This window comes from Arachis duranensis, chromosome 9, assembly GCF_000817695.3.
Source record: "Arachis duranensis cultivar V14167 chromosome 9, aradu.V14167.gnm2.J7QH, whole genome shotgun sequence".
In the NCBI taxonomy this organism is placed as follows: Eukaryota; Viridiplantae; Streptophyta; class Magnoliopsida; order Fabales; family Fabaceae; genus Arachis; species Arachis duranensis.
The window spans coordinates 1,883,194-1,898,400 of record NC_029780.3 but is presented as its reverse complement, the minus strand read 5'-3'; the positions used below and the strand labels follow the sequence as shown (position 1 = coordinate 1,898,400).

The 15,207-nt window shown below is 30.9% G+C and overlaps 3 protein-coding genes across 3 annotated transcripts; all 3 read left to right on the top strand.

Moving 5' to 3' along the window:
- The first annotated feature begins 1,100 nt into the window (after window positions 1–1,100).
- LOC110275109 (FBD-associated F-box protein At2g26860-like) lies at window positions 1,101–2,748 on the top strand. The gene is made up of 3 exons (XM_021130660.2): window positions 1,101–2,156; window positions 2,248–2,415; window positions 2,713–2,748. Exons 1-3 carry the CDS (start codon window positions 1,101–1,103, stop codon window positions 2,746–2,748), a joined length of 1,260 nt encoding a protein of 419 aa, XP_020986319.2.
- Window positions 2,749–5,140: 2,392 nt separating this feature from the next.
- On the top strand, window positions 5,141–6,721 carry LOC110275895 (F-box protein At4g09920-like). Its single transcript, XM_021132292.2, has 2 exons — window positions 5,141–6,225; window positions 6,317–6,721. Exons 1-2 carry the CDS (start codon window positions 5,173–5,175, stop codon window positions 6,590–6,592), a joined length of 1,329 nt encoding a protein of 442 aa, XP_020987951.1. The 5' UTR covers window positions 5,141–5,172; the 3' UTR covers window positions 6,593–6,721.
- Window positions 6,722–10,979: 4,258 nt separating this feature from the next.
- Window positions 10,980–14,428, top strand: LOC107464012 (uncharacterized). Its single transcript, XM_021132084.2, has 5 exons — window positions 10,980–11,209; window positions 11,389–12,434; window positions 12,852–13,678; window positions 13,759–13,815; window positions 14,019–14,428. Exons 2-5 carry the CDS (start codon window positions 11,471–11,473, stop codon window positions 14,265–14,267), a joined length of 2,097 nt encoding a protein of 698 aa, XP_020987743.1. The 5' UTR covers window positions 10,980–11,209; window positions 11,389–11,470; the 3' UTR covers window positions 14,268–14,428.
- Window positions 14,429–15,207: the final 779 nt, after the last annotated feature.

The window sequence follows — 15,207 nt, the reverse complement described above, 5'->3', positions numbered from 1 at the left end:
TATATATATATATATTTTTTATTATTCATGAGTAAAAATTTCAAACTCTCTTATTATTATGTTAAAATCGATTTGAGCAAGTATAATTTAACATTAAAATAAAATTAATTTATTTATTTTAATTAAATCAAATAATTAATATAATTAGTTAGTTATAATTAATGTGATCAAATAAATATTTAATATTTAATATTTATGATTTATCTCAATCAAATCAAATAAATAATTAATTATAATACTTTTAAAAATTATTAATTAAAATACATAAAACAAAAAATAATAAAAATTAAAATAAAATAAATCTATTTATTCTAATCAAATCAAATAATTACTGTAATTAGTTAGTTATAATTAATGTGGCCAAATAAAATATTAAATAATTTAATATTTATAGCAATCAAATAAATAATTAATTATGATACTCTTAAAAATTGTTGATCAAAATATATAATACAAGAAATTGATATAAACCAAAACAAAATAAATTCCTTTATTTCGGTCAAATGAAATAATTAATTGATTAGTTATAATTAATATAGTTAAATAAAAATATTAAATAATTTAATATTTATTTGAATTAAATTAGGAGTGGTAATGGAACCGATATGGATAGGTTTTTGTCCTCTCCAACTTCAATTCGACTTGTTCTATAATAACCTGCATAGTGCATAGAATTTACCCCGTTTCTAGCTGCAAAGTAGTAAAGAGTTAAACCCTAACACACTTCTGCGAGTATCTACTTTATCCTTATAATTATTAAAATTTAATAATACCAGTGAGTTAGTAGTATTGCCATCCTTAAAACAAAATTATTTTATTTATTCTAATTATATTAATTAATTATGGTAATATGATTAAAAATATTAAATAATTTGATATTTATTTTAATTCAATGAAATTAATAATAATAAATTAACATATTTAAATAAATTGAAAAATATTTTAAAAACATATTGCATCAATTATGTTATTAATTGAAAAAATCTGATGTGAATAATATATAACAGGTAATAGATAGGAATGAGGGAAAACCCGAAAAAGCGGGAACTGGGAAGTAGGAAGTTAGAAGAGAACGCAGAAACAGAGAAACCCTAATCGCCATGGACAGGATCAGCGACATGCCGGATTGCATACTATTACACATCCTCTCCTTCCTCCCTACCAAAACCGCCTTTCTCACTACCGTCCTCTCTCGCCGCTGGACTCACCTCTGCCACCACCTCCAACACCTCCACTTCGACCAAAACCAATTTCGAAACCACAATACTTGGTCAGATTCCAGTGCAAAAAAGCGATTTCTCGCCATTGTTAATTGGATTCTCTCCCGCCACAATGCGCCGCCAATTCGAACCTTTCGTCTCACCTGTGACCTAAATCGTCAATCCTATGAATACACTGCGGAGTGGTTCATTAGAAAGGTTTTAGGGACAAACCTCGAGGAATTGAACCTCCAACTCTCCTCCATCTGTTGCTCCGATCCCAAAGTCGCTATTCCCAACAGCGTTTTCAGCTGCACTTCCCTCGTGACTCTCCGTTTAATCGGAGGCCACATAAGAATCCCTTCGCCTTCTGCACCGTCGTGCCGTTATCACTTGCCATCACTCAAGACACTGGAATTGTATAATGTCGAAATCTCTGTTGGTATCTTGGAGGAGATTCTCTCTCACTGCACTGCTCTTGAGACTCTTATTCTTGGCTATGTCCGTCAATCCTCCGTGAAGGTCCAATTGAGTATTTGTTTTCCTTCTTTGAAGAGTTTGCACTTCAAATCTTATTTCGGTGAGACTCTTAGATTGCTTGTTATAGACACACCATCTCTTAAACGTCTTGATATCCAAGTTGAGTTGTGGTTTCACGAGATCCGTGTTCGCAACTTGCACAATGTGGAGGAAGCCCGTATCAACATTACTAAGCAATCCTTTGTGCTCGAGTTTCTTGTGGAGCTTTGCAGGATAAGGATTTTGGAGCTGGGTTCATCAGTGTTTGATTGTTTGCCTGAGGTTCCTCCGCATCGTATTCCAGAGTTTACCTGTTTACATACGCTAGAGCTTACTGTTATGTGGTGTTTGGACACCAGATACATAATGAATATGCTTCAGAAATGTCCCATGCTTAAACTTCTTGCTATTGTTTTTAGCATTAGTCTTCCTATAATGGTATTTCATGTTCTCATGTTCAAGCTATGATTTATGTAAGTTTGTTGTTTTGCTGGCAATTCTTTTAAGTGTGTTTGTTATTTGTTGCTAGGATCCAGATCCGTCACCAAAATGGGAACACCCAGTGAAGGTTCCTACTTGTCTTGCATCACATCTGCAAGTGATTAAAATCAAAGGATATTTTGAATCCAGAGATGATAGAGATTTTTTTGCCTATGTTCTTCAACATGGACTTGTTTTGGAGTCACTTGATCTTCAGGTGGATCATACGAGATCTAAAAGATTTCCAGAAGAATTATCCCTTTTGCCAAGGAGCTCCAAGGCGTGCCAAATTAACTTTTGCTGGATATCCTACTAATTATGGCTGATTTTTTCATATCTGAAACAAGTTAGTTGTACTAGTTTGAGTAGATTCCCCTGAGTGATAAAGTAAACTTAAATTTTGATGATTTTTTCTTTTTATATTTCAACACATATGTCTCTTCAGATATTTATCATATATATACTTGATACTATTATGATTCATTCATTTCACATAGCCTTTTGTTGTATATAGAAATTCAGTGATTGGTACTTCAGAATTGGAACATGATAATTTTAGCAACGAGGATACCATTTTAAATTTACACCATTCAGGGGAATGAAGCTCCCAAATGTGGAACTTCGTTGATTTTATCTTATGTATCTTTATCTATTTTATTTATGTAACAATTAACAAACATAAAATACCTCTAGTTCTCTCCTCCAAATTATAATCTATACCAACATCTTCCAGAGACAAATATTTTTTATAATTAAATCTAACTAAATTAATATAAATTCAATAAAAACCAGCAGTATATATGCATTACGCGTTTCTTCTTTTTCACACTTCATGTTGACGTAGCACAAAATTTTTTAGAAGAGTGTTAAGGGGTTAGCAATTTTTGTGTTTTGTAACCATCAATTGGTCATCAATCATGTTTTTAATGGTGTGAGATTATATCAATTGGCCATCCAATAGTGAAAGATCACTCACTTTTCTTTTAATGATTAAGTGTTGGCTACAAAATACAAAAGTTGCTGGTCCTCTAAACTTTTTCAATTTTTTATACATAATATATAAATTTATTGATATAATTTAAAAAAATTTACATAACATAAATTTATTGATATATCATAAAAAAAATATTTACATAGCTAATTTTACTGTACAATTCAAAAAATTTTGTAGGAGATTGGAGAAGGCCAAAAAGTAAACCAAGAAGATAATCAAAAAGAGATGCGCGTAGGTGGATTTTTTTTTTAAGTACTTAGTTAGATTTGATTGTGCAAAGTGATTGTCTGCCTAGCATTTTTATAATCTATAATTCTATATATATGTATTCAATCTTTCTGATCTTTATTTGTGTGATAAAAAAAAATAATTCCTGGTGAAAGAAACGAGTAAAGTATTATTTTTACTTATGAAACTTTAGAATATTAACAAATTTATTCACAAAAAAATAAAATTAACTTTATATCCATAAAAAAATTGAACTTTTACAAATAAAATTGCTTAACCTAATTCTAAAGAGAAAGTACGGAGAGCTAATATATATAGTGTATAATATATACAATGAAAAAAATTATGTGGTAGTAATTATTTTTAAAATTAGTATAAATATAAATAAATTTTATTTTTACATCATATTAGAACAATTAAACAGCTCATTATACACATTATTGTATAGATACCTATTGGCTCTCTAGTGAGACTCAATCCAAAATTCACCACCTCAATCTCAACCTCAACATAACTACCATCAGTATCACCGTCATCAACACCGCTATCACCACCACTCTTGTCACCTCCTATTTACCACTACCACCATCATACTATTACTATCTCAGCTCCCTCCAATGCTTTAATGTGATCAAATAAATATTTAATATTTATCTCAATCAAATTAAATAAATAATTAATTATAATACTTTTAAAAATTATTAATCAAAATACATAAAATAAAAAATAATAAAAATTAAAATAAAATTAATCTATTTATTCTAATCAAATCAAATAATTACTGTAATTAATTAATTATAATTAACGTAACCAAATAAAATATTAAATAATTTAATATTTATCTCAATCAAATAAATAATTAATTATGTTACTCTTAAAAATTGTTGATCAAAATATATAATACAAGAAATTGATATAAACCAAAACAAAATAAATTTCTTTATTTCAGTTAAATCAAATAATTAATTGATTAGTTATAATTAATACAGTTAAATAAAAATATTAAATAATTTAATATTTATTTCAATTAAATTAGGGGTGGCAATAAAAAAAGTAGAAATAGGTTTTTGTCCTATTCAACTCTATTCTGACCCGTTCTATAATAATCTGTATAGAATTCGCCCCATTTTTACATGTGGAATAGTAAAAAGTTAAATCCTAATACACTCCTGCGAGTATCCGCCATGTCCCTATCATTATTAAAATTTAACAAATAAAATAAAATTAAGAAATTTATCTAACCATTATCATATACATAACATAAATTAAAATAAAAGATTAAATATGATACAATATTATTAATCACTTCATTAATTATTTTATATATATATGGCCAGGTATTATGTAAATCCGATCCCGATTAATTATAACATTCTTAAAAGATATTATTCAACCATATATAACACAAAAAATTAGTAAAAATTAAAAAGACGAAAACAAAATTATTTTATTTATTCTAATTATATTAAATAATTATGTAATTAATTAATTATAATTAATATGATTAAAAATATTAAATAATTTGATATTTATTTTAATTCAATGAAATTAATAATTAATAAATTAACATATTTAAATAAATTGGAAAAATATTTTAAAAACATATCGCATTAATTATGTTATTAATTGAAAAATTTTGATGTGAATAATATATAGCAGGTAATAGATAGGAATGAGAGAAAACCCGAAAAAGCGGGAACTGGGAAGTAGGAAGTTAGAAGAGAACGCAGAAACAGAGAAACCCTAATCGCCATGGACAGGATCAGCGACCTGCCGGATTGCATACTGTTACACATCCTCTCCTTCCTCCCTACCAAAACCGCCTTCCTCACCACCGTCCTCTCTCGCCGCTGGACCCACCTCTGCCACGACCTCCAACACTTCTACTTCGACCAAAACCAATTTCGAAACCGCAATACTTGGTCAGATTTCAGTGCAAATAAGCGATTTCTCGCTATTGTTAATTGGATTCTCTCCCGCCACAAAGCGCCGCCAATTCGAACCTTTCGTCTCACCTGTGACCTAAATCCATCCGATGAATCCACTCTGGAGTGGTTCATTATAAAGGTTTTAGGGCCAAACCTCGAGGAATTGAACCTGCAACTCTCCTCCATCCTTTGCTCCGTTTCCAGAGTCGCTATTCCCAACGGCATTTTCAGCTGCACTTCCCTCGTGACTCTCCGTTTAAACGGCGTCCACGTAAGAATCCCTTCGCCTTCTGCCCCGTCGTGCCGTTATCACTTGCCATCGCTCAAGACACTGCAATTGTATGATGTCAAAATCTCTGATGGTAACTTGGAGGAGATTCTCTCTCACTGCACTGCTCTTGAGACTCTTATTCTTGGCTATGTCCGTCAATCCTTCGTGAAGGTCCAATTGAGTATTTGTTTTCCTTCTTTGAAGAGTTTGCACTTCAAATCTTATTTCGGTGAGACTCTTAGATTGCTTGTTATAGACACACCATCTCTTAAACGTCTTGATATCCAAGTTGAGTTGTGGTTTCACGAGATCCGTGTTCGCAACTTGCACAATGTGGAGGACGCCCGTATCAACATTTCTAAGCAATCCTTTGTGCTTGAGTTTCTTGTGGAGCTTTGCAGGATAAGGATTTTGGAGCTGGGTTTATCAGTGTTTGATTGTTTGCCTGAGGTTCCTCCGCATCGTATTCCAGAGTTTACCTGTTTACGTACGCTAGAGCTTACTGTTAGGTGTTTCGACACCAGATACATAATGAATATGCTTCAGAAATGTCCCATGCTTAAACTTCTTGCTATTGTTTTTACCGCTAGACAATATCTAATAACGGTATTTCATGTTCTCATGTTCAAGCTATCATTTATGTAAGTTTGTTGTTTTGCTGGCAATTCTTTTAAGTGTATTTGTTGTTTGTTGCTAGGATCCACATCCGTCACGAAAATGGGACCACTCAGTGAAGGTTCCTACTTGTCTTGCATCACATCTGAAAGTGTTAAAATCAAGAGATATGTTGAATCCAGAGATGATAGAGATTTTTTCGCCTATGTTCTTCAACATGGACTTGTTTTGGAGTCACTTGATCTTCAGGTGGATCATACGAGAGCTAAAGGATTTCCAGAAGAATTATCCCTTTTGCCAAGGAGCTCCAAGGCGTGCCAAATTAACTTTTGCTATCTGTACGTATAATGGTGGATGATACGAGTCAGATACAGTATGTTACTAATTATGGCTGAATTTTTCATATCTGAAACAAGTTGTACTAGTTTCAGTAGATTCCCCCGAGTGATAAAGGAAACTTAAATTTTGATGATTTTTTCTTTTTATATTTCAACACATATGTCTCTTCAGATATTTATCATATATATACTTGATACTATTATGATTCATTCATTTCACATAGCCTTTTGTTGTATATAGAAATTCAGTAATTGGTACTTCAGACTTGGAACATGATAATTTTAGCAACGAGGATACCATTTTAAATTTACACCATTCAGGTGAATGAAGCTCCCAAATGTTGATAGATCCCGACAAATCTTTTACTTCGTTGATTTTATCTTATGTATCTTTATCTATTTTATTTATGTAACAAACATAAAATACCTCTAGTTCTCTCCTCCAAATTATATAATCTATACCAACATCTTACAGAGACAAATATTTTATAATTAAATCTAACTAAATTAATATAAATTTAATAAAAACCAGCAGTATATATGCATCACGCGTTTCTTCTTTTGTACACTTCATATTGACGTAGCACAAATTTTTTTATACATAATATATAAATTTATTGATATAATTTAAAAAATTTTGTTCATAATATAAAAATTTTTACATAACATATAAATTTATTGATATATTATAAAAAAATTTTACATAGCTAAATTTACTGTACAATTCAAAAAATTTTGTAGGGGAATGGAGAAGCAAAAAAGTAAACGAAAAAGATAATCAAAAAGAGATGCGTGTGGGTGAATTTTTTTTTTAAGTACTTAATTATATTTGATTGTGCAAAATGATTGTCTGCCTAACATTTTTATAATCTATAATTCTATATATATGTATTGAATCTTTTTTATGTTTATTTGTGATAAAAAAAATAGATCCTAATGAAATAAATGAATAAACTACCATTTTTATTTATAAAATTTTAGAATATTAACAAATTTATTCACGAAAAAATAAAATTAACTTTATGTCCCTAAAAAAAGTTGAATTTTTACAAATATGACTGTCTAAATTCTAAATAATTATTTAAAATTTTAAATTACTCTTTAATTTAACCTAATCCTAAAGAGAAAGTATGAAGAATTAATATATATAATGTACAATGTGTATAATGAAAAGAATTATGTGGTGGTGGTTACTTTTAAAATTAGAATAAATGTAGGTAAATTTTATTTTTACTTCATATTGGGCCAATTAAACAGCTCATTAACATATTGTATAGATACTTATTTGCTCTCTAGCGAGACTCAATCCTAAATTCACCACCTCAATCTCAACCTCAACTACCATTTATCACCGTGATCACCACCGCTATCACCACCACTATTGTCACCTCCTATTTACCACTACCACCATCATTCTATCTCATCTCCCTCCAATAACGGCCAACGAGTCTATTCTCTACTTCATCGGAAAAGAAATCACAAATTTTATTAAACTTTGTTGTTTTTCTTAATAAGAACAAGACAGGGTACTCCAATGTTTTTTAAGTTCCTTCTTTTCCTTTTCTCAGTATACTTGATCACAGTATCAAACGGGACATCTTGAATGAACCCCACACATGCTTTGATAGTAAGTATCCAATTTGATTTGTTAAAGATTAGTTATAATAATGGCACTCGAAAAAGGAAAAGTGTCTTTTTACACAAAATGGAAGTTACAATTACTGTTATTTTGATTCCTAAAATGTCTTCACAGATTTTTCTGGTAATCAAAATGCGTTTTGCTGAGACTACTGTTAATCCCGAATTCGCATCCTTATCCTGGTACCAAGCTCACAAACATGGACAAGAAAGATGTTACCTTTTCCAGTTGCATCAATAGAGCAACTGAAGCTAAAGGATGGTGGTGTTTCAACTTGTACCTTGAAATTCAAGAATGCTGATCTGGGGGGTCAAATTGTTCAACATTATACGTTCATTTTAAGGGAAATTTTTAAGTAGAAAATGAACAAACAATCAAACACTATGTGATAATTCAAGGGGAATCAAGAAAATACAGGGTGTTCTATGAATTCTGAATGACCTCTATGATTTCGTTCATGTACTGAAGTGATATTGCAGTAAAGATTACTACTTTATATATAGTCACCAATGATAATTGAAACAAAACACTAAGAAAATATTCTGTTACAAACTCAGAAGTAACAGATTCTGAGGTGGATGTAACTGATTTAACTAACTAAACAGAATTCTGACTATTTCAGTTACTTCTGGCTGCGTTTGTTTTCAGAGACAGGACAGAACATGACACTGAGACAGAGACAATAAGACGAAGACACTAAAAATTATTGTTTGTGTATTGTGTTTGGATACGATGTACAAGACACTAATGTAATGTCCATTATTATGTTTGGATACACATGGACAAGACTAAAATATTATATGAAATGACTAAAATAACCATGATTCCAAATTTTTTACATCAAGTACAAACTAATTTAATAGAGAATGAGAGTACGTAAGAGTACATATGAAACTTGAAAAAATATTTGAAAAGACCAAAAATTTAATAAAAAAATATATAATAGTATTTATATTAAAATAAAAATTATAAATATATTTATTTTATTTTTAAATTTATTATTAATATGTAAGAATACATATGGTTAAGATTAATAAAAAAATAGATCTGATTAATAAAAAAATTTGTTTAGGTTAATAAGACAAATTAATTTTAAATAAAAAATCAGTTTTAAAAAAGAATCCGTTTTTACATGAAAAAAAATAGTTTTTGCACATAAAAATCTATTTTTATTTAGAAAACCAAATTTTTTTATCTAAAAACTGATTTTTCTTTAAATTATATAAAATCAATTACAACTTATAAATTATTTTTAGCATTTTAAAAAATCAATTTTACCATTAATAATATTTATCTTTCAAAAATTTCAAGACTAATTATAGGAAAAATAAGAAGGGATAATAGTGGAATAATAGAAAATATCTATGGGCAAAAAGGAAAACAAAATTTATAAAAAGGTCCGTGTCCACTTTTCCAATTCCCGTGTCCATCATTGTCCTTCGTAAAAGAGTGGACACAAAAATATGAAAAACTGTCTCGGAGACAATGTGTTCCGTGTCCATGTCTCTACTTCCAAACATATTTTAGACATGTACTGTCCATGTCTCTGTGTCCTGTTTCCGAAAACAAACGCTACCTCTCAGTTCTCTCTACAAAATATATTCATAAATTGTGTGGTGAGAATTATTATGAACATAGTTAGGGTGCATTTGTTTAATTTGGGGGACAAAAATATGATGTTCCTAATCAAAATTCACTTTTAATATAACAAAATAGATTAAAGTACAATTAGCTTTTCGAGAATTTCGACTTCAGACTAATTATAATTAGTCTTTGAAAAAACAAATATAAATTAGGTCTTTCATAATAATAAGCAGTAATTTAGTTGTCACTTTACTTTTTTTTATATTAAGTAAGAAACGAAAAAATATATATATTTACGGAATGGTTGTGTGTATAAAACTATAACTTCTGAGTATCTTATTATTGTGTATTATTACCAGAATAAAGAATATTATGGAAACCTGCTCCATGAGAATGCTTAGTTTGATTTTGTTGTCATCTAATATTATATGTAGATTGTGATTGGGCGTGTTTGATTTATAATTTGCAAATTATGGGTTAGTTAGTTGAACAGAATTTGACTTTCTTTTTTAAAACAAATTTCTTAAACTATGATATGACACTTAATAATTATGTTTCTCTATATAGAGTGGTGAATGGAACGTTTCTTTTTTTTATTTTCTTCTATGTTAATTAAAAATGTATTATATTATATATAGGATTAGGAGCCATAAAACAATTACTAAAGTTAATTTTCTTATATAATTGCTATGTGTAAGGATATTTGTTTGTATTTAACTATTATCTGTTTTACTGATTTTTCAAAACGTAGAAAGATGTGTGGACATATTTTAAGAATAGCCATTTAAAAATTAAAACCATATATCAAAAAGAATATCTAAACGTAGTCACTCATTTTGTGGATTGCAAGAAATGGATGGAAATGACATTATCTTCTTTTTCAGTTATAAAATTTACTAAATTAAATCACATAAATATCTTGGACATCAAATCTAATTCACGGTGGAAATTCAGATGCAGTCAACTTCATGTGAAGTTGATAATTGAGAGTCGTTAGATAATTTGACTGATTTGACTAAATTTTTATTTAACGACTCTCAACTATCAACTTAACGTGAAGTAGACTGCATCTGAGTTTTCACTTAATGTCAAACATAGCAAATGTTTTTTATATATTAAAATGATTAAATAAAAATGATAATAATTAATAGAAGGCTTTCAACACAAGACTCTGATGTGGCATCCCAGCTTGCACATGAAGGTTGTTGAAAGCTCTTAATCTCAATAATGTTTGCTTCAAACAAAATAAAACAGAACGATATTCGTTGACCAACTTTCATTCAACTACTTCTAGTTCTTGTTGAAAGAATGATTTTGCAGTGATCATCAAGGACCCAAATTCAAGAACAATGGTTGACCCCTCAAAAAGTCAAAATCACTGGATGCTAATCCTTCAGAACAAGCCACAATCCATGTAATTCAATGCTCTTTTAGTCTTTTCCTTGCGCTTCAAGAATTAATATGAACACACTCTTTTTCAACGTTTCTTTGCATATGCATCATCAAGACCTGAACTGTAATAGACCCTAGTCTCTTTTTCTCTCTTTCAGTGAATTTTTTCGTTGGTCAAACTTGTTTGTTACATATGTTTAGGTGAAAAGAAGCAATATTGAGAAGAATCATCATAAATTTGCATGTGGGGTTTCATATTTCAAGCTTCTTTGAGGATGTTCTGATGTTAATGGAGCAGTGCAAGAACATGGGAGAAATTCAAGCAAAATTGAATTATCAGTGTTCATCAAATTTGAAATCCATGCCACCAAATTCTCCTTCATTCAGGAGATTAACAACAAGAAGAGAAGGCAAGGTTGGTGGTGGTGGTGGCGGTGGCGGCAGCCGCAGTGCACAATGGTTTCAGAGCAACCGGATTCTGTTGTGGCTGTTAATGATTACCCTTTGGGCTTATGTTGCATTTTTTGTTCAGTCTAGGTGGGAAAATGGAGATAAAGAAGATGAGTTCTTAGGGTTTGGAAGCAGGTCAATTGATACAAACCCTGATTCTCAACAGAATCAGCATCAAGATTTGATTGTTGATGAGAGAATTATAATGTCTTTTGATGATGAAATTGTTGAAAACAAATTGGGGGTTGGTGAAACAATGCATGTAGCTTCTTTGTCCAAGAAAGAAAATCTTGATCAATCTGTTCCCAAAACTAGTTCAAAGAGGAAGATCAGACGCCGGAGTAAGAGGAAGCGAAAATCAAGAGGCGAGGGAATTGGTATAGAGGAGCAAGATCCAGAAATTCCCAAGACTAATAGTACCTATGGATTCCTTGTTGGTCCATTTGGTTCAATTGAGGATAGAATTCTGCAATGGAATCCTGAGAAGCATTATTTTGGAGGCTGCAACAGGAAGGGGGAATTCGCGCGCCTCGTTCACTCGAAGAGATTTGTGTTGATATTCCATGAACTATCTATGACTGGAGCACCACTCTCAATGATGGAGTTGGGAACAGAACTTTTGAATTGTGGTGGTGCTGCTGTTTCAGCTGTTGTGCTTAGCAAGAAGGGTGGTTTGATGCAAGAGCTCACTCGGAGGCGAATCAAGGTGCTCGAAGACAAAGCCCAATTAAGCTTCAAGGCAGCAAGGAATGCTGATCTTGTCATTGCTGGATCAGCTGTCTGTGCATCATGGATTGGTATGAACAGATTGGTAAAGTTTCCTTGTGTTGAAAACTTGATGTTATTGTTTGTAAATAAGTGAAGAACTAACATTATTTATACTTTTTTGGGTAAGAGGGTATGTTTAGTATGCATCATTTGGTACTTCTATCTGTAGCCGACCCTATTTAGTGGGACACGAATTAGTTTTTTGTTCTAAAGTAGGAGGGTTATACTTTCAATTTATAGCAGCTTCAGTTTTTTGCATACTTATTGAATAGTGTGAGAGTTAAGATAGCAAAGAAGACATTTCAAATTTGCAGTGTATTTACTCTTAATATCTTACTATATTAACATAAACTTCTAGCCTTTTAATTATGGAAAATACTAGAACTAGAAATTTTGCCAGAATGAGGTAACAATGTGTTTTCTTTTTTCTATTCATGTCTAAACAGAACAATATATTGATCATTTTCCTGATGCTGCAAGCCAAGTTGCTTGGTGGATTATGGAAAATCGGCGAGAGTATTTCGATCGTTCGAAGCAAGTCTTGCACAGAGTTAACATGTTGGCCTTCTTATCCAAATCACAATCTAAGCAATGGCAAAAATGGTGTGAAGAAGAGAGAGTGAAACTAAGATCACAGCCTGCAATTATTCCACTGTCAGTTAATGATGAACTGGCCTTTGTAGCTGGCATTGCTTCCATGCCAAACACTCCATCCTTCAGCGCGGAGAAAATGGCCGAAAGACGAAAATTGTTGAGAGATTCAGTCCGAAGAGAAATGGGGCTGAATGATAATGACATGCTTGTGATAACTCTGAGTAGCATCAACACTGGGAAGGGACAGTTTTTGCTTCTTAAATCAGCAAGCTCAATAGTGGAACATGAACCATCATTGCAAGATGATAATAAAGAAATGAGAAGTTCTTCTGATATTGGAGACTACCTATCTTCTCTTGCTAGAACACATCATATTGGAAGATTATTGCTGCTGTTGAGGAAGAATAGCAGTGTAGCATTCAATGATATCTCAAGCACTTCTATGAACAGGTTACATGAACATACTATTTTGTCCAACAAAAATGCATCAAGGGAACAATCTCTCAAGATTCTCATTGGTTCTGTTGGATCTAAGAGTAACAAGGTGGACTATGTTAAGGGTATTCTGCATTTCTTATCACAGCATTCAAACTTGTCAAAGTCTGTATTGTGGACTCCGGCCACGACACGTGTCGCCTCGCTTTACTCTGCTGCAGATGTTTATGTCATAAATTCTCAGGTAAATGTTGTTCAACTAATTGAATTTGAATAAATTACTAATGTCTTTGAAAATTAACTAGTCTCTAAAATTATGAACAGGGATTAGGAGAAACATTTGGAAGGGTAACCATAGAAGCAATGGCATTTGGACTTCCGGTATGTTTGAATTCATGATAATAACTCAAGAATAAACATGGTATATATTACTCTCAATTTGAGATAAAAATAGAGAAATTTCAATGAATATAAAAGAATACTAATTGGCACTAACTATGCTACTAATCTTCAAAATTTGATGTCTATATATATGGTTCAAATGAATGTTAATGGTTCATTTCCATTTAATCTTTGTGGAGTAGGTGCTTGGAACAAATGCAGGGGGGACTCAAGAGATTGTTGAGCATAATGTGACAGGTCTTCTTCACCCCATTGGACGACCCGGGATTCGTTTCCTCGCACAGAATCTCCGGTTTTTACTCGAAAACCGGCCGGCGAGGGAACGAATGGGAAGAAATGGAAGAAGGAAAGTGCAGAGGATGTACCTTAAACACCACATGTATACAAAAATTGTAGAGGTTCTTGTGAGGTGCATGAGGAGGACCAAATAATTCCTTAGCTTCTTTTTGTTCTATCATCATCATATATTCTTTCATTCAAATTTACATAGTGATGTGAATATTTTCTACCAAAACTGTTAATATTCTGTACAATTTTTTTTCAGGAAATTAATTGTATGTTACATTTGTTATGCCTTTATACAAAGAAAAGTTCAGTTATGTTCCAACTTAGACTACTTTATATCAAACAAGAGGATTGAATTGTAGCTTATTAATGTTTTAAAAGAAGATAGATAGTGTAAGATTTAGAAATAGAAAAATGTATGTGACAAAAAGAGGGAATTTATTTTATTTGACCGTTTAAAATACTATATCATGCATTCAACTAAAATGAAAAATCACATTGACATTCACCAACATTCAATTGTCTCTTATTTTAAGAAAAAAAAATGGGAAAAGCATAGGTAAACAATGAAAATACTAAACAATGTGAACAATGGATATATCGGATATTCAATTCACTAGGTGTGCGGATGGTTATCCTAATATTAAGATTTAGGTGGGTCATTTTGGATGTAATGTATTTTTACTTTATTGGGCCAATTTTAAAGCCTATTGTTCATATTGTTCACAAAAGTCATTGTCTATCTAACAAAGTCCAAAAAAATGAGATATCATAGTCGATATTGCAAAACAAAAATGTTATATGAACACGAGAAATTAGTCACTATATATTTGTGTATATTTATTTATATTTTATATAATTTTTAATAAAATAATCATTAGTTGTCTAAAATAATCAAATTTTTCATAATAAAATAATCAACCTTTCATACAGTAAAATATTTACAGCAGTACATGATAAGTTTATGTCATATTTTATAAAATATTAGAATATTGAATATACTATAGTATGAATCTTAAAAGATGTTAATCTGTAATAGATATTTAACTGTTAATAAAAAAAAAAAAAAGAGGAGAATAATTTTCC

Bases quoted from the DNA above. Each gene is read 5' to 3' on its own strand.
- LOC110275109 (XM_021130660.2), top strand. From the start codon at position 1,101: ATGGACAGGATCAGCGACATGCCGGATTGCATACTATTACACATCCTC. The intron at 2,157-2,247 runs GTATTTCATGTT...ATTTGTTGCTAG, and splicing joins GCATTAGTCTTCCTATAATG to GATCCAGATCCGTCACCAAA. The intron at 2,416-2,712 runs GTGGATCATACG...TGTTGTATATAG, and splicing joins TGGAGTCACTTGATCTTCAG to AAATTCAGTGATTGGTACTT.
- LOC110275895 (XM_021132292.2), top strand. From the start codon at position 5,173: ATGGACAGGATCAGCGACCTGCCGGATTGCATACTGTTACACATCCTC. The intron at 6,226-6,316 runs GTATTTCATGTT...GTTTGTTGCTAG, and splicing joins CTAGACAATATCTAATAACG to GATCCACATCCGTCACGAAA.
- LOC107464012 (XM_021132084.2), top strand. From the start codon at position 11,471: ATGTTAATGGAGCAGTGCAAGAACATGGGAGAAATTCAAGCAAAATTG. The intron at 12,435-12,851 runs GTATGAACAGAT...ATGTCTAAACAG, and splicing joins TGTCTGTGCATCATGGATTG to AACAATATATTGATCATTTT. The intron at 13,816-14,018 runs GTATGTTTGAAT...TTTGTGGAGTAG, and splicing joins CAATGGCATTTGGACTTCCG to GTGCTTGGAACAAATGCAGG.